General features: G+C 57.7%; 2 protein-coding genes across 3 annotated transcripts; one reads left to right on the forward strand and one right to left on the reverse strand.

Moving 5' to 3' along the window:
* The first annotated feature begins 3,243 nt into the window (after nt 1-3,243).
* DLX2 (distal-less homeobox 2) lies at nt 3,244-4,539 on the forward strand. The gene is made up of 3 exons (XM_062498505.1): nt 3,244-3,568; nt 3,773-3,960; nt 4,225-4,539. The coding sequence occupies exons 1-3, from the start codon at nt 3,244-3,246 to the stop codon at nt 4,537-4,539; spliced, it is 828 nt and encodes a 275-aa protein (XP_062354489.1).
* Nucleotides 4,540-12,597: 8,058 nt separating this feature from the next.
* On the reverse strand, nt 12,598-14,751 carry DLX1 (distal-less homeobox 1). Of its 2 annotated transcripts, XM_062498441.1 has the most exons (3): nt 14,439-14,751; nt 13,728-13,927; nt 12,598-13,386 (listed from the first exon to the last, which is right to left on the reverse strand). In XM_062498441.1, exons 1-3 carry the CDS (start codon nt 14,749-14,751, stop codon nt 13,132-13,134), a joined length of 768 nt encoding a protein of 255 aa, XP_062354425.1. In that variant the 3' UTR covers nt 12,598-13,131. The 2 variants fall into 2 exon arrangements, with proteins under 2 accessions (XP_062354425.1, XP_062354426.1); XM_062498442.1 differs by lacking the exon at nt 13,728-13,927.
* Between the last annotated feature and the right edge of the window lie 3,136 nt (nt 14,752-17,887).

Consider the following 17,887-nt stretch of genomic DNA (forward strand, 5'->3'; position numbering starts at 1 on the left):
AAAAATTAAACAAAATATACCAGCCCAGAGTTATCATAGTCATTTCTATGAATAATATAAATTGCCTTTTTTTTTAATAATAAAAAATTAATACAAACTGGTCAGTTGGAGATGATTATTTTGAAGTCTGATGGTCCTCTCTTCTGTTTATACACACTGTGTTTACCATACTTGATAATGAAATATGTCCACAGTCAGCATGAGGATGCTTCTAAAACAAACAAGTCAATAACAACAAAGCCAGCTCAATAGTTTTGTTGCCTCTGGCAATAAGTGCTGCATATTCATATAAACCTCATGACCAAAACTTTTGACCAATGAACTGCTCTACAACAAGAAGGCAAGCATCCTTCTCCCATGTGCAACTAAATGACCAACGTGCATATATTTTGTGCCATACAAACATTCCTTCTCATAGGATATAAATAATAACACATGATCTATTACACCAAAACCAGGCAGGATTGCTGAGTATTAACAGCCAGTATACACAACACTCCTACTCTCCTCTGATTTTTCCCTCACTCCCCAGTCTCTCTGGGTCTTTTCTAATTGCCCAGCCACGTAACATTCCAAATTCCAAATTGGAATTCCAAAAGCAGGGAACAAAAAAACAAAATTAAAATTTTTAGCTCAACATGATAACATGAAAACACAAACATGGGACCAGCCTAATGCCATTATTTTTTTCAACTCCTAATAATACTATGACTGATTCAGAGAAGTGTGTTATAGAACATTCATGGTAGTCATCTCTCATCTAAAACAAGCCTTTCTCCTTCCTTCCTGCTACCTGATGTCATCTCTCCCTTAATCATGCCTTCATTTATACAAGTTGGTGTTTAAAAAGGACTACCTCACAAGAAAAGTTCAAGTGAATTAGAAATAACAAAATCAGATCAACGAGATCAGCCACATGAATAAATGCAAAAGTAACTCCCCAGTGGTCATTCCAGCAAGTCCGTGCTTCCACATAGGCAAAACAAACTGCAGAAACAAAGGCATAAGACTCTGGAGCAGCTATCATTTGACAATTCATTTAAATTTGTGAGCCCTGCATCAACTTACGAGGAGCAACTTGCACAAGAAAGACTATTAACATAATCTGAAGCAAACAAAATCATGCCCTTTACTTTTTGCACAGATCACCACGTACATGCTATATAGCACTATTCAATTTCATTGAAAAATAAAAATTGCCACATAGCAAGACAAATTCCAAAGTAAATCCTTTGCTTTATTAAACCTTCAGGGTGAAATGAAATGTCCTTTCTCCTTTGTATTTTAATACTATCTCGCACTCTCCAGGGCGGGATTAATGAAGGGTAGCTGATTGTCCCGATGCTTGCTGGCAGCCACCAAACGCCGTCTGTCCCCATCCCGCAGCAGCCAGCGGCTGTTTCGGACTGCCGGCCCTCATCCAGCGATGGACAGAAACAGCGCTCCACAGACGTCACTTGGGACAGCAGTACGTTCACACCGCGGATTGCAGAATCCGGATTTCTTTCGCACTAAGCACCAGCCACATTTGTGAGAGTCAGCAGCACGAGAGCCACCGAGGTCTGTCCGTGACCGCCGAGCCAGCAGGGCCGGGGGCCAGGCTCTGCAGTTATCACTCCGGGCTCGGGGCACGTCGGTTCCCTCGGAGGCCGCGCCCGGGGCTCACCGCCGCCTCATCCCCATCTCCCACAGCCCCACTCCCGGGCCCACCTGCCGCTGGCAGACGACCAGGGCCAGCCCCGCTCACCTGCGCTCGCCGCAGCGCCGCCATCCCGCAGGCACAGACGGACAGGCTCCAGCCGCACGGGCTCCGGCCGCGATCCTCTTCAAAGCGGCCGCGGCCGGGGCGAGGCCGGCCCCGGGGGAGAGCGGGGTGCCCGGCACCGGCGCCGTGAGGGAGCGGCCCCCCGGGGGGGGGGGGGGGGGGCGGGACGAGCGCGAGGAGGGGTCCTGAGGGGGCACGCGCGGGGATAGCCGCGTGCACCACGTACCCCCGGCCCTCGCAAACAGCGCGACGGCGGCCGGCCACGTTTTTAAAAACCTTTTTAGCGGCTTTTTGCGGTAATATTTGCAGCCGCCCTCGAACCGGGGCCGCCTCCCTCCCTGCCCGCGCTGAACACACGCGAGACTCCCGCAGGGATGCGGACGCACCGCGCGTGGCGGCCCCCGGCACCGCGGGGCCCTCGCCCTGCGGAAGGAACGCGCTCCATGGCAGGCGGTCCGGACCCGCGGCGGGACAGTCGGGAAACTGAAATAAACATAACATAACATAAATAACAAGGGAACTAACATTAAGAATAAAAATCCTTTCCGAAGGGGCTACTCAGCGCACCTGAGACACCATTCCGGCTGCTGCCCCGCGGCGCTGCCCCCGGCAGAGGGCGGCCAAGGGCAGCGCCGCCGCTCCCGACCGACAACCGGCCCCGACAGCCTCGGGGCAACCGCCGGCGGACAGGGCAGGGACACCGCCGGCTGCTCGCAGGTGCCTGGCACCTTCGGCCCGCCGTTCTGCCTGGGCTGCAACAGGCGCGGGCGCTGTCGGCAGCTGCTGTACAAAACACGCGTGCTAAGCCGGAATGTCGCCCCTCCGCGTGTAATGTTACGGAGTTGTCGCTGGAAAGCTCTGGCACAGACAGCGGGTTACTGATCTCCCGTGATGCGCACGCTTATGCCGGGGCCAGAATAGCCCACCCCCGAACGCGGCCGCCCAGCTCCGCCCGCCGTCAGGCGCGCCCGCGGAGGCATGCCGCTTACGGAGGGACCGATGCGCCGGCTTTTCCCTGGGGTTGCCGGTCAGACGGGGGCACGCACCAGAGGCAGCACGGCAGAAGAGTCCGGGCTGAGCCGCGGCCCCCAGCCCTCGCTGGTGCGGATCGGGCCGCCCCGTCCAGCCAAAGGGGCAGCAGCCTGAGCCGTGCGGCGGGGAAGGTCCCGGTCCCCCGCGGCCGCTCGTCCCCACGCCCGGCGCCGCTCCCGTCCCGCACTCCGCGAGCCCTCGGGGAGCGGCGCGGGCGGGCTCCGCATTGGCTGTTGCTAGGTGACGTACGCCGCGCCACGTGACCGGTGTTAAATGCCGTCCCGGCGGCGCGCGGCGCGCACAGTCCGTCCCGCTGGCGGCGGCGGGAGCGCGGCTGCACCGCCCCGGCGGAGCGCGGCGAGCATGGTGGCGCGGCTCTGACCGCCTGTCCCCGGTGGGGACGGCCGCGGGGCGGCGACCCGTGCCCCGACGGGCGGGGGCGCGGGATGACGGGGGTGCTGGAGAGTCTGATGCCGGACATGCACACCAGCCAGATCTCCGCCGGCGGCTACCACCAGCACGGCGGCCTGCACAAGCCGCAGGAGTCCCCCACGCTGCCCGTCTCCACGGCCACCGACAGCAGCTATTACACCAACCAGCAGCACGGGGCGGCGGGCGGGCCGCCCTACGGCCCCGTGAGCTCCTACCCCTACGCGGGCGGCAGCACCGCCCCCTACTCTGCCAAGGCCGCCTACGACGTGGGTTACGGGGGCGCCTACGGCTCCTACGGGCCCTACGGCAGCAGGGCCTCTCCAGCCAACAACGACTCCGGTACGTCTGAGCTCCGCGTGGGGGACGGCTCGGTGAGCCTGGCGAGGAGGCGGTCGGGGCTCTGGACACGGGGTGGGCCGGGAGAGCCTTCGTTCCCGGTGGGTCGCCCCGACGGGGGGGGGGGGGGCGGTGATGCCGAACTGCGAGCAGGGCCCGGGGTGACGGGGGTGCCTCCTCTCACTGGGGTTGCCGTTTCTGCCGCAGCAGAGAAGGAAGACTGCGAGCCGGAGATCAGGATCGTGAACGGGAAGCCGAAGAAAGTGCGGAAGCCCCGGACCATCTACTCCAGCTTCCAGCTGGCGGCTCTTCAGCGGCGCTTCCAGAAAACCCAGTACCTCGCCTTGCCCGAGAGAGCGGAGCTGGCGGCCTCCCTCGGCCTCACCCAGACGCAGGTAAGGCTCTCCCGCCGCGGGACCCCGAGCAGGTGCCGCCCCGCCGGGGGGCTCCGCGGAGTCGGTGCGAACGTGGGAGGAAGGCCGGCCCATGGCGCCTCGACGGCCCGGGATGGGAGCGCTGGCGAAGCGGCAGCGCCGCTGAGGCAGCGCCGGGGATGCTCGGGGCTGCGAAAGCTGCGCGTCCCTGCTCCGCTGCGGGCGGTCTGGGCGCCGGGAAGGCGCCGCAGAGGCGGCGGCCGCCTGACTCTCTTTTCCCCGCAGGTAAAGATCTGGTTTCAGAACCGCCGCTCCAAGTTCAAGAAGATGTGGAAAAGCGGAGAGATCCCAGCGGAGCCGCCTCCTCGCCGCAGCTCTTCGCCGCCGTCTCCCTCCTCGCCCCCAACCTGGGACTTTGCTCCGCACCCACGTACCGCGGGCGGCGCCGGCACCGCCAGCCCCAGCCCCGCCGCCGCCTTCCTCGGTAGTTACTCGTGGTACCAGCCGGGCCCCGCCGGCCCGGCGCACCTGCCGGCGGCCGCTCCCCTCCCGCAGCCGGCGCAGCCCCCGCATCACCACGGTAGCAGCAGCATCTTCTAGGCGCTGTAGAGACTTGAGCCCGCGGGCCGCCCCCGGCAGCCGCGGGGCACCGACGTGCAGCACCGGTGTTTTGGTGAAGCCTGGTTCCGACCCCGGCCGTCCCGGCGGAGAGGAACCGCTCCGCGCCCCGTCCCGCCCCGTTGCCACCGGCGGCGGGGCCCGTGTGCATTCGGCCCCGTGGGGTCCTCGCTCCCGCCGTGAAAACAGCCACGCTGAGGAACAAGTACTCATCTCCCTCCCTCCTCTCCGTCCACCTTCCTCCTCTTCCCTAACATTTTCATCAAACCACCGGTGCAGTACTCTGGTTAACTTTATTTTTTATTTTTTTAAAGTTGATAGGTGCCTTTGCGGATAACCTCACATTGATGTTGGGGATTAAAGAATAAAACGATAAAAAAAAGATAAAGATAACTAATTTTTATATGTAGATTTAAAACAGAAGCCTCCCGTGTTTAAGGTATCCCTTTTAGCCGTGAACGAAACCGTCCGGCGGGGGCGGGGGCCGGTCACAGGCGGCGGTGCCGGTGCGGCTCCCGCCCGTGCGCTGCCTCCGGGCTGGTTTCGTACCCCGACGGGGCTTCCCCGAATCGGGCGCCAGCCGCAGCGACCCCTTCCTCTCCGCCCCTCTCTGCTGTTCCCCCGCCGATAACCTACCCACTGACATGTCCCTGATCTCTTTGATGTCTAGCGTCGTGAGAAAAAAAGAAAACAACAACAAAAACCTGTATTTTTGGTTATTTATTATGGAAAACTTATACAGTCATTAATGTTTCTTTTACAATAAGCAGAGATTATTTAAATAAATTATTGTTTCCATGGTGCCCACGCTGAGTTTTTGGGGGATGGAGGAGGTTGAGGGTGTCGATTCGGACCCGGGTGTTCACTGGAAGGGAGAGCTGCGTCCTCTCTACGCCCTCCTCATTCTAACTATTGCCGCAAGCCTGTGATTTCCCCCCCTTCCCCTCTTTCCCGTCTACAATAAAATCTCGCCCCTGACAGTCTTCTCGGCGAGGCCATGAATCACTCAGCAGTGCCTTGCAGCAGCCCAGAGCTGTCCCCCCTTCCCCCTCTCCCGCCTGCTGGCGCCAGCGACATTTCACCCGGGACAGACTGCTGCAGTCTCACAGCTTCCCATGGCGGTCCGGAGGGGTTTGGGGCAGGGCCGTTCCCGGGATTTGTAGCAGTCCTGGAGCTGGTCCTACGGCGCAGCCCTGACCCAGAGGCATTTCGCCTTGCCCCTCCGGCAATGGCACCCAGGCCAGTAACCTGCATGGGATCTTCGCTTGGGCCAGAGCTGGTGGCTGCCCTGAGCCCCTCTGTGGTGCTTCAAGGGCTGGAGGCACGACAACTCTGAGATGTGCCCCTTGAGGACTGGGCCCCTCAAGATGCTGCCCTGTGGTACGCAGCCCTTCAGCTTTATCCCGCCTAGCTGAAATCCTCTGGGATGTACCTCGTAAGGGCACATCCCTACAGGCTGAACCCCTTCCCAGGCAGGACCCCCTCCAAATTTCAGCTTCATGGGATGAATCCCTCGAGGGCTAGACCCCCTCCAGGATGTAACCCTCTGGAACGCTCCCTGCACGCCTCTGAGCTGAGCCCTCACTTTGATGACCTTTCTGCTGCACCCTTCGGGGACGCCCCACTCGGGATGCCACCTCCCAGCTGTGCCCGTCCAAGCTGTAACCCTGAAGGGCAAACCCCTGCGGGCTGCATCCCTGGAGGCAGTGCTGCTGGAAGAAGCTAAAGCGGGTGAGAGGAGGCATCTCTGGCTTTCATCACCACGAGGACCCCGTCATTCTTGGAGAGGGCACGGGCAGAGAGAGCGGTGCTGAAGATCCCATTGCAGACAAGATGAAGGCCCAGGCCAGCGTGCCTGTGGTCGGGAATGCGCAGCCTGGCCGAGACTCTTCCGAGAGGCCCTGGCATGAGGAGCCCGGGCGGGGCCGAGGAAGGCGGAGGGGGGCGGCCCCACAAGGAGACACGTCGGGAGGAGGGGAGAAAGAAGGGGGGAAAGAGGGAGGGGGGAAGCAGGAGGACAGATTGCTTCTGAGAGCTTGGGAAGGCTTGGGGGCGAGGGGAGGCGGGGGTCGAAGGAGGAGTGAAGAAAAGCGAAGAATGATGGGGGGATGTTGGAAGATGAGGGTCGGGTGCAAAGAAAGCGAGAGGAGGGAGTGGGAGAGACAAAGGGGAAAGCAGTAGCTACCCTCCAGTGCCGGCGCTGACCCTGCGGTGAGGACGGGGATGAGGGCCCAGAGCCGTCCCAAGACACAGCGGGGCAGACCCATCCCGTATCTCTCCCCTCCTTCCCCCGCCCGCCGACCGCGGGGAAACCTGGTGGCAGTGGCCTCGGTCGCCCGGTCGGACCGGGGAGAAGAAATTTCCCCGCTGGCGAACGGCGAAGCGCTGGGGAGGCGAGCACGGAGCGGGGCGGCACGCGTGGCGAGCAGCACCGCGGGGCCCCACGCCCCGTGGTCCGGCAGGAGCTCTGCTCCCGGCAGCGCGGTGTTCCCGCGGGCTACGACGGGGGGGGGCGGAGAGGGGCAAAAGTAGGACACACTACTTTGTCAGGCGACAAGTTTTACTGAATCGGTCGTCCGGGATGCACGAAGAAGCCGTGGTCGCGGGCCACGGCCAGGACGGAGACGATTCCCGTTCCCGCTCCCTCCCCGTCCCTCCGCCCCATCGCTTTCACAGGCGCTTCACGAAGTTAAATAAAGGTTCCCCTCAAACATCTGCGCCCCGGTCTCTCCGAGCCCAGCGTCTCCGGTCCGATGGTAGCACTGCGGTGCGGGCTGTTGCTCAGCTCCGTGGGGTCGGGCAGGATGCCGGGAACGGCGTGGGGTCCCTGGGACAGGGACCTGCCCAACAGCGAACCGCTGTCAGCGGACGGGGAGCAGAGCACACCACACCCAGGACGGGAGCCTTCGCGCTTTCTTTCTGTTATTTAGTATTTTACAATTTATTTATTTATTGCTATTTATTTGCTGTGTGCTGGTATCAGTCCTCTCTGGGCTGTCCACGCCTGGTGTATGCGATGAGGTTTTTCGTGCTTCAGCATCCCTGTATCCTCCAGAGTCCTCCCAGGCTCCGTATTTCACCCGCTGCTCTCATCCCAGATGCGGCTCACCCCGTGCGGGGGTCGGCGGCGGCCGGCGGGTGCAGAGGCGCGTTACAGCAGCTCGGAGCGCACCGCAGATGCACCCGTATAGAAATGCGTGTGTTTGTAAGCGGTTTTCTTCTGCTCTTTTCCTGTCCGGCAGGACGGGGCACGCACCGCTGAGAGCCATGATCCCCCTCACGAGTTGCGGGGGGATCGGCCGCCCGCCCGCAGCAGGCCAAAGTCGCGGGATAACCGGGGGGCGAGAGACGGCCTGGCCTCCGCAGCACTCCGGGAAGGGCTGCGGAGCGGGGGAGGGAGCCTGGTGTTGGGGCTGGCACGGCTCCACCCCACCCCACGTCCCAGCGCCGAGGTTCCCCCTTCCGCCCCCGGCCGGGCCTGCTCCCGGCTCCGGGCCGGAGGGGCGGTGAGCGGGGCCGGTGCCGGGGGGACGGCCGGGGTAAGTGACGGCTCCGCCACCAGCCCGGTCCGGGAGGGCGGCACGGCTGCAGCCCGGCCGAGGGGGCACCCTGTGCCCCCCCGGAGCACGGGCGGGGCCGGCCGGGCTGGTACCGTGGGGAGGCGATTTACTCATTTGCCCGGTGAAAAGAGAAAGCACGAGAAATTCAATTAAAGCGGCTCTGGCAAAAGGAGTTATTTGAGGCATGAATGTCTCCCCTAAAGCTGCAGCAATCATGTGGCATTAGACACTTCCGGAATCCTATAGCCAACTTGAAAAATCCCAGACCCCTTTTTTCCCTAATTTTTGCTCTGATCTGTAATTTTATCCACATTTGCACTAGTTTGAGCATTCTGGCTCTCCCATCTGAAAGCCTGCAATTACTATATAATTCTTCGCAATTTCACATGTCCTAATATGGACTGTAATTTTTGCGCAAGACAATTTCCTGCTATTTCAAGCATCAACATTGTCAAAGTTGTATGTACATAATAAATGGGAATATCAATGCATAGTTTTTAGCATAACATCTTGACTCCTCGATAATTATATCCGTTCGGAGCCTACGCAGAATTAGCCTGAATTGCATGGTAACTGCTGCTGCTTTAAAATTTTTAAAAATTACTCATAATTTTCCCAAAGATTACCAAGATCTCGAGTGCACAATGTCATCAGCGTAATGAAGAGTAAACATTTATGCTAATAATCTGCAATTTTTTTCATCAGCTATAAAGACAGAGGCTATATAGCAGAAAATTTCAGTCATATTCTGCAAGAGCAGAGCTGCAAAAAGGCTGCTGCGCTCAGAGGCATGTGCATCTCTGGGGGATCTCAATCCACATTTGCACTCTCAGGATATTATTATTGTGCTCGACTTTTTTTTTTTTTTTTTTTTTTCTCTTTCTTTCTCCCTCCCCGATCCTCTCCCTCTCTCCCACACTCTCTCGTTCTTCTAACTTTCGTAGCAAAAAGCCGCGTTCGGTCCTTTGGTTTGTTGTAAAGCAAAGGCTTGTGCCCTGAGCCTCAGGGACTGAGGCTGAAGGTAAGGGTGGCGACACAGGCTCCTTTCTCGCGGGGGTAGGTGAGTGTACGGGGCGCGGCGTGGACGGATGCCCTGCGCGGGCCGGGAGAGGGGGGAAATACCGGCGGCGGCTCCGCCGACCCAGTCTCCCCGAAAAAACTTCCGCCCCGGCGGAACCGGGGCGAGGAAGGGAGTGGGACGGCGGGCCGGGCGGTGGGGATGCCTTGCACAGCCGAGCCGAGCCGAGCCGAGCCGAGCCGAGCCGAGCCGAGCCGAGCCGAGCCGAGCCGAGCCGAGCCGAGCCGCGGAGCCCGGCGCGGGCAGAGCGGCTCGGGGGCGCTCGCCGCCCGGGACCGCCGCGCTGCCGGGGGCTGCCGGCGCCGGCCTGAGCTCGGTTTCGGCGGTGGTTTCGTGGTGTGCGTTTGTCGGTTCCTTGCGAAGGGAAGCTTTACTGACCGGTCCCGAGCCGGGAGGCGGGGAGGGAAAGGCGCCGGCGCGGGGGGGACATGGCACTTTTTCACTGGCATGAGAGTGGCGGTGGCGGCAGGAGTAGGGTAGGAGGGCGGCGGCGGGGATTTCTTATCCCCCTCTGTCAAACGAAGGGAGCGAATTCCGAATGCAAACGGGCTTGGGCTCTGATATTTGATTTTTTTCTAGTTTCAGGGGCCGCTCTGTGCTCTGCAATTAGATTGACACATGTACAACATCCCCAGCTATTCAAGGGGGTTCGCGGGGACACTCCAAGGGGATTTTTTTTCTCCCTTTTTCTTTTTGGGTGGAAGATATTAAAGAGGTATCTGTTGTTTGGCAATTTTGCTAAGTCTGTCTTCATTACTTCAACATTGTGCATTTGCTAATTTGGAAGCCCCTTCCTATTGACAGCTCTGCTCCATACACCTGCAAGCAATTTGCAGAGCTCCAATATAGGAGAATTGCAGAGATGGCAGCTCGCACCTATTTTATTTTTTTTTTTCTTCGCTTTTCTCAATGCACAGCAAATTTGGCTTTCAGTGCGTTATCTCTTTTGTTAATGCAAAAAGATTCCCTGGGCGAAAAAATTGCTCATAATTACCAGAGAGATGGGGAAACTGCATTAGAATAAATAAACCTGAAATTACTGTAATTATGTTGTGTTTGATGGGCTCGGCTTGTAATCAAGAAGAGAATACAGTGAAATGATGCTGACCCTCTTGGGTTTGCAGCTGTACGCGCACTTTGGGGTCTTTTTTTGCAGAAAAGAGTCATTTTGATCATCATTAAGCTGTGTGTAACCTATTTCAGAAGTGTTTGAAAATGAGGGGCACTTTTTTTTTTCCCCCAACAAGGAAAAGTATATCCCAAAATTACATTTTGCTATTTACGGGCTCATCCATAAGGTTGTATTTGCCGGGTGACAATTGGTAAAGGTATAATATTCGAAATCAGGGCTTAATCATTGTAATGAGGTATTGTTTCAATATAAGCACCTTTGGATTATTCATAGTTTAATTAATATCCTCATTATGAAAATCTTCGAATCAGATATTTGATGAACTACTTGTCAGCAACAAGGCAGAATTAATTAGGCCTGTATTGAGATTAACATTTTCAAATGTACAATTACAATAGCCTCTAACTCAATACCGCCTCGCTGAGAGAAAACTGATAATTTCTCTATTTGAACTGTAAACAAGATGTTAGTGAATTAGGAGAAGCTAATATATCTTTAAAGCCCTTCGAGCTGCTTGACCACCCCGCTTCGGCCCGGTCGAAGGTGTTTGGTCTCCGGCAGAGCCGCCGCGGGAGCTGCGCGGGTCCTGGGGCGCTCGCTACGGGGCCGCGGAGCCCGAGGGCTCCGCGTGGGACTTCGGGCCGCTCGGGACCGGACTCGGGCCGTGGCACCGCGGGAAATGCGGAGCTGCGGAGCGCTCTCCGTGCCGGATACAGCATCCCCGCGGGCCCCGCGCCGCGGGTGCGCGCTCGGGCGGACGCTGCGCTGCCGCGCATCGGCTGCGCACCGGCCCCTCGCACCGGGGACTGGGCGCGTACCTCGGGGAGGGTGAGCGCGGCCCCCGCGGGGCTGCGCAGCCGATCCCTCGCGGAACCTGCGCACGGGCGGCCGGCCGAGCCCAGCCGCTGCGAGCTCTCTCCGCTCTGCGGCGTTTTACCCACCCCAGCAACAGCCACGGGTTGCGCCCGGCGCTGCGCCAGCCCAGAGAAGCGGGCACGGCTCAGCCCGGGGCTGGGGTGACCGCGGCGGTAACGGCACGGCTTCGCCTCCCGTGGGATGCGCGGGTAGGCAGCCGGCTCGGCTGTCGGAACGGGGGCCGAGGCTCTCCCGGCCTGACCAAATCCCCTTCCCATACCCGCGGCTGTGCCCGGTTCCCCCCGGCTCCGAGCGACCTCTGCGCCGAGGGTCCCGCGACCCATCGCGACGGCTGCCGCCGCCTAACTGGGCCCGGCCGGGCGCACGGGGGACAGGCTGCCCTGCCCGGGCCGCGTCGCTCCTCCGTCTCGCCTCCCGGTTACGGCCGCAGCCGTCCCGCCGCGGAGCGCGGAGCCTGGCCCGGACCCCGCTCCCGGCCGCGCTACGAGACAGGGAGCATGCGTGTCTCTTTTTCCAAACCATAATTTTACTGTCTCAAAGAAACTTTATAACTTATGTACAAAGATTTGTGTGGTTTTTTTTTTTTCCATTTCCTCCCCCAGATACAAAGCAATAAGTTAACATTCTCAATATAAAACTAAACTTTGACATATAGAACACTAAACACAGCCGAGCTCAGTTTATCACATTTTCCGAATTTCACAAGTAAAATGTCAAGATCTCAGTACACAAAGCATCATGTTTTACAGCCACACGAAACAGAACGGAAATAAAAATAATAATAATAATAATAATAATAATAATTAAAAAGGCTAAATTTGTGCAACATGTTTACAGAACAATAATAATAATAATAATAATAATAATAATAATAATAAAGAATAAAATATGTACAGCGAGTAGCTCCTGCACGTCGGTTTGTGCATTTCGACTTCGGGCCGGCTTTGCGCGGGTGTGCCCGCCCGCCCTCCCGGTGGGTCCCCCCCGCCGCCCTCCAGGCCCTCGTTCCGTCCTCTGCGCCTTGCTTCACCTCAGCAAAGCGCTGGCAGCTGCTGCAATTCCACTTCAGAGTACCAAACAATGTGCATTTATTTCCTTTGTTAAATACGCGAGAAATGCAAATCATTCGGACCAAAACTCTCCACACCAGCGAAGTATAAAAGTTATTGTAAAAGTTAAAATCGCATCCTTCCCTCGTGGTGATTTATTCGGGGTGAAGGGGGGGAACGGGACGACGGACCGTCTGTGGTTTTGTTTAAACTGTGCGTCCAAGCAGTACACTCAGCAAGCTGAGTTTGTTTCTAGCACTCTCGTAGTGGTAATTTAAATCAATAAATAAACCCCCTGTCTTCCCCTTTTAACAACAACAAAAAATATACAGATGGATAGTGAAAGGTACAGAAAATGTCGCGGGAAAGAAGCTCTGGTAAATTGTACAGGTTCCTTCCCCTTTGCAATTGAAGAGACCGTCAGATCGGGGTAGTAAATAAATGACCTACATTTCAACAGACACAGACAGACAGACAGGACAGAGTAGAGGGCTTCCCCGCCCCCCAGACATCTTTTTCTGATTGTCCCACAAAGCCACGGCCGGCGCTCGCTCTGCTCCCAGGCTGTTGTGCCGTGCTCGGGGCCGCTCCGTCAGCTGTCAGCGGTGGGAACCGGCCCGCATCACATCTGTGCTCTCCTGCACCGAGCTACCGTGCAGCGTCCTAATGGCTGGATGGGCAAGAGACCTCCTGTTTGTTTGTTTGCTTGGGATTATTTTGTGGGTTTTTTTATTATTATTATTTTTCTCTCTCTTCCCCTCTCTTTTTTTCCCCTTTCCTTTTATTTTAGTTTCTTTTTTTTTCTTTTTTTTTCCCTGTAATAATTTTAATTCTTTTTGGGACCGATAGTGCTTGCGTTAGGGGAAAACGTATATATAATCACATCAGTTGCGGCTGCTGCATAGCTTCTTGGTGGGCCGAAGGATACCACGACGTGTAGCTGGGGATGTAGGTGCCCGGGGTCCCCGACGAGGCCTTACCGGAGGCGGAGGTGGTATTCCAAACTGGAGGCACGGGTGGCGAGCTGCCCGAGAGAGCCCTGCCGTTGGTCAAGGCGCTGCTCTCCAGGGCGGCCCCTCCTTGCTTCATCAGCTTCTTGAATTTGGAGCGCTTGTTCTGAAACCAAATCTTCACCTGAAAAGGGGAATGGGGCAGGGCTCAGCATCCTTCGGTACGGTCCAGCATCCCCCCATCCCTTCCAGGGCACGACGGAGCCCCCCACCCAGCGGCCCCCCAGCTTCTCTCTTTCATTCCCCCCTCGACTGCTGTGTTATTTTGTGACGCCAAGCCACCCAGCAGGATCCTCCTGGGCCCACTCCAGCGGGCTCTGCGGGGGCTTCCACAGCACCGGGAGCGCCCCGTGGCGGGACGGGTGTCGCCCCGTTGCCCGCGGCTGTGACCCGTGTGGTCTCCCACGCCGACGGTGCGGACACGGAGGGGACACGGGAGAGGGCCCGGCTCAGTCGGAGCTGTACCTGGGTCTGGGTGAGTCCCAGAGATGCTGCGAGCTCGGCTCTTTCGGGGAGAGCCAGGTACTGGGTCTGCTGGAACCTTCTGTTCAAAGCCTGTAGCTGCAAACTGGAGTAAATAGTCCTGGGTTTGCGGATTTTTTTCCCTTTCCCATTAAAGCGAACTTCCCCTCCTTCTACCACAGTGCTTTTCTCCGATTCGGCCCCTACAAATAACAAACGGTGCAGAATAAATAATAATAATAGCAGCAATAGCAATAATAGCAGTAACAGTAATAGCAGCAGCAGCAGCAGCAGTAACAATAACAACAGCAACATCAACAATAACAATAATGAGAAGGAAGAAAAGTGAAGCTCGAGTAACGCTAACAAAGGCTCCGGGCGATTATGGCAGCCCAGGCTTCTTCCCAGAGAAAGTTTGCTATTTTTACAGGCTGCAGTTTAGGTTTAATTACCCTTAATTGCATACATTGTTTATAGCGCTACGCAATAAATAATTACGAAGACTAATACGTGCACATCTGGGTTGGTTTCTTTTCCAGCCAAGCATTGTGTGCTCTGTGTATTGGTCCCCTGCGATCCTCAGCCTCTCATGACTAATATTTTGTAACTTAATTTAATTTTTTCCCCCGATAGATTTTTTTAAATACAACACCCTCCCTCCCGCCTTTCCTTCCCTCCTCCCCTCCCCCCCTTCCCAAAGCCGAGTGCACCTACCTGTCTCCTCTAACCGGGTCTGAGTCAGGCTGGAGCTGTTGGGGTAGGACTGCACTGAACTGATGTAGGGGTTGGTCGAGTGGCTGCTGACCGAGTTCACATAGGGGTAGCCCAGCGGTCGGGAGAAGGACGAAGCTGTGCTGTACGAGCTGTCAGGCTGAGAGTGGCCCGCTGAGTGTAAACAGTGCATGGAATAGTGTCCGTGGGACATGGGAGAAGGAGACATTTGCTGGCTGGGCGGCCCAAACTCCATAAAGACAGCCTTCCCTGAGACGGGGCTATTTAGACTCTCTGGCATGGTAGTCATGGTCATTTCTTGTCGCTTGGTCTGTGTGTGTGTTCTCTCTTCAGCTTGCCTTTTTGGGGTCTGTTGTGTTTCTCAGGACAGGAAAGAACCCAATTTAAGCGAAACAGGGTTTTTCACTTTCCATTCATAAGAAAATGGAGTTTGTCTCTTTGAAAAGTCTAAGCATGATGCTGTAGATCTACACAAACTCGCCTAAAAGCTTTGACTCAGCCAAGCCTATGAATATTCATGAGACGGCGGAGCTGATTGGTCCGCCGTCTTGCATAATCGCTTTGGATTGGTCCGAGGCGCTCGGGGCTCGCCCGGACCCCGGAGAGCGCGGAGAGCCGGGCTGGCAGCGCCGCGCCTGCCCGAGCGCGGCCGCACGCCCGCCCCGCTGCCGGCCGGCCCCGGCGTGGAGCCGCCGGGGAACCCGCTCCCACCCGCGGGCCGTCCGCTCCCGCCGCCGGCGGCCGAGGGAGCCGGTCCGGAGCTCGGCGGCAAGCACCGCAACCCCCTCCGCCCTTCTCCGCCCCTCGCCGCGAAGGCGGCGCGGAGGGGGCAGCAGCCGCGCTCCGCCGACCTCGGCGGGCTGCAGGGGTTCTTGCAGCTGCCCCCGTTCCGGCAGACGGCGGCGGGACCCGCGGACAAAGCGAGCGGCCCCCGCCCGCCAGGCCGCGAGCACTCCGCGGGCGCTCAGTGGCTCTCGGCCCCGGCCCGCGGGTCCCAGCGCCGCCCGGCTGCCGCCGTCATTGTTTTAAAGGGAAAAAAAGCAATCCAACCAAACCAAATCGCCCTGAAAGGGCCCGACGGCGCATTTGAGCTTAAAATGAAAACTTCCGCGTGCGTGAGCGGTAAATGAGGTGGGACTTAGGAGATCCTCCCCAGAAAGCCCACGATGAATCCCAAATTACTTTGCTAGATAATTAGAAAGTGTTGATAATTATTTCTTTCATAATTCTGCGGTGTGACTGTAACAGGAAAATGATCTTGTGAAAGTTCACACGTGCAGATGTATTAGTTACTGATTCATTTGATTAAATGCTAGTCTCAAGTGCTCTGATCCACAGCTGAAGGCGGCCCCATTAGCATAACACTGATGTTTAATTTTCATACGCATAATTAGCCATATATTTAACACTAATAGCAACATGCAGCCTTCCAGCATTAAACAGCCTGGGATTTGATCTGGCCTGGGCTGAACTTTCCCGGTTACACCTAGGCTGTCTAGGGTGCGCAGTTATCACGGCACTACATCTATGTAATCAAGCACATTTTGGCAAAGGGAGAACACCAATAAAAGTGAATATTCAAAACAAATCGCAGCGTTGATGTCGTTAGAGGTATTAGCGCCGGCAGCGGGGCTGGGGCACCCCCGGCAGAGCCCGCATAGTGTTCAGGCTCCTTCGGGCAGCGACGGCCCTAGAAGCAGCCGACCCCCGACTGTGCAAAGCTGGCACAACCGAGTCCCTCTGCTCTTGGCCTCCCCCCCCCCCCCTTTCATTAGTGGCTCTGTCGGTTTTAATTGCCCGTTTCCTAACGACTCTTTACCTCCTTCCCTCCCCCACTTTTTTTTTTTTGTCCTTCTCAGTGTTTTAGGGGGTTCTGTGCTTTGCTCGCAATACGCGAAGTTCATTCTCACTAACTCTCCGCGGCTTGGCGCGGAAGGGGCACTGGCGGTGTTTCCGCACGCCCGCGGTCTTCCCCCGCAGCCAGCTCTGCCCTCCTGGCCATGGAAGGGACCACCCGAGGCGGGTCAGCGAGCTTGACCGGGTAGGGAACAGGGCGCCCCGGCAGCTCCGGCACCTTCTCCGCCTCAGCCTGACGACTGAGACCGGGGAGGCCGCTCCGCGCCCGCCGGGGCTGCTGTCTTCTCCTCCCATCGGCCGGACACAGGCGGTCCCGGGCGAACCACAGTCTCTCCAACCCCGCCTAAACCCCGCGGACTGGTCGGCGAGGCTCTCCCCGCACCCGTCCTGCGGAGAAGGGCCCCCGCCCCTCCGTGCATTGCTGGCCCCGGCCAGCGCGGCTCCGGCGGGCGCGGAGGGGCCGTGGCCACAGGACGTCCTGACCCCGCGGGAGCGATCGCCACGTCGGGACTCTCGTGCTGGCCCGACAAGACCTTCTGCATGACGGGCTTGTGCGAGGCGCTGACTGTCCCCGAACAGCCGAGACATCTCTTCAGGCCCGTTCGTAATTAGGATTACAAAGGTGCGCTATCAATGCCTCCGCCTGGCCGCCAGCGCTCTGCAGCGGCCGGTAGAACTCGCAGTCCCACCAGAGTTACCGGTGGGACATCCGAGAGGCAGTGATTACCAGGAGCTGCCGGCAGTCCCCCTAGGACGGGCTGCGGGGAGTTCCCTGCTCCCGGTTCCCCCGCTCCCGCCTCATCCCACGCCGCGGTAAGAGCAGGACAGAGGCACAGGGCAGACGACGGTGAGAAGGGGCTCCCGGCGTGGCCAAAATCCACGGGAGGCGCCCCTGGTGCGCCTCTGGGACACGCCGGACAGCCAGCTGCCTCCAGCGCCCCTCAGAAGGGGCAGTGCGGCTGGGCGATGGAATGTAGGGAACAAAATACATGCCCCTCCAGGCAATGCCGGCTGTCCTTCGCATTGTTTAATCTCTGTGTATTTGTAAACTTGGCTCCGTCGTTTGTTTTGCAGGTTTTATGGCTTCCAAGCTCCTCTCGGGGAGGAAGAAGCTGAGTGGCTGCCCCGCGGTGTTAGCCATATTCTGGGAGGGGGGTCCCTGCTTTTTGAAAAACTGCTGTTAGAAACTATTAGAGCTGAGAGCTCACTGTACTTGAATGAAAGCAAACAGCAGAGTAAAGCTGTAAGAAACCAGTTTACTTCTGTCCAGGACCAGTGAGGGAGCCAGTGCTGAGCCACTCTGGTTGCCTGAACGTGCAACTGGCCGGCTTGCGACCCCATCTGCCTGCAACGAGGGCCAAGTCCCTTGTACCAAGCCACACCACTGTTGCCGTGGGCCTGGGGAACTTCTGAAAGTCCTTTAATTATCTACAAGGTTACCCTACGTTTCACAGGCCCAAATCCTGCTCTGGTAGCCTCCAAATATCAATGCCAGACCTGTTTGGCCCTACAGGGCAGTCGGCAGCTGGCTAAAGTGCAAATCAGTCCCTGCACCCCTGGCAGCTCTGGGACAG

This window comes from Cinclus cinclus, chromosome 9, assembly GCF_963662255.1.
Source record: "Cinclus cinclus chromosome 9, bCinCin1.1, whole genome shotgun sequence".
Classification (NCBI taxonomy): Eukaryota; Metazoa; Chordata; class Aves; order Passeriformes; family Cinclidae; genus Cinclus; species Cinclus cinclus.

Excerpts from the sequence above, each read along its gene's own strand:
- DLX2 (XM_062498505.1), top strand. The coding sequence starts at position 3,244 with ATGACGGGGGTGCTGGAGAGTCTGATGCCGGACATGCACACCAGCCAG. Across the intron at positions 3,569-3,772 it reads TCCAGCCAACAACGACTCCG|CAGAGAAGGAAGACTGCGAG; the intron begins GTACGTCTGAGC and ends TTTCTGCCGCAG. Across the intron at positions 3,961-4,224 it reads TCGGCCTCACCCAGACGCAG|GTAAAGATCTGGTTTCAGAA; the intron begins GTAAGGCTCTCC and ends TTTTCCCCGCAG.
- DLX1 (XM_062498441.1), bottom strand. The coding sequence starts at position 14,751 with ATGACCATGACTACCATGCCAGAGAGTCTAAATAGCCCCGTCTCAGGG. Across the intron at positions 13,928-14,438 it reads GACCCGGTTAGAGGAGACAG|GGGCCGAATCGGAGAAAAGC; the intron begins GTAGGTGCACTC and ends TGTTATTTGTAG. Across the intron at positions 13,387-13,727 it reads TGGGACTCACCCAGACCCAG|GTGAAGATTTGGTTTCAGAA; the intron begins GTACAGCTCCGA and ends TCCCCTTTTCAG.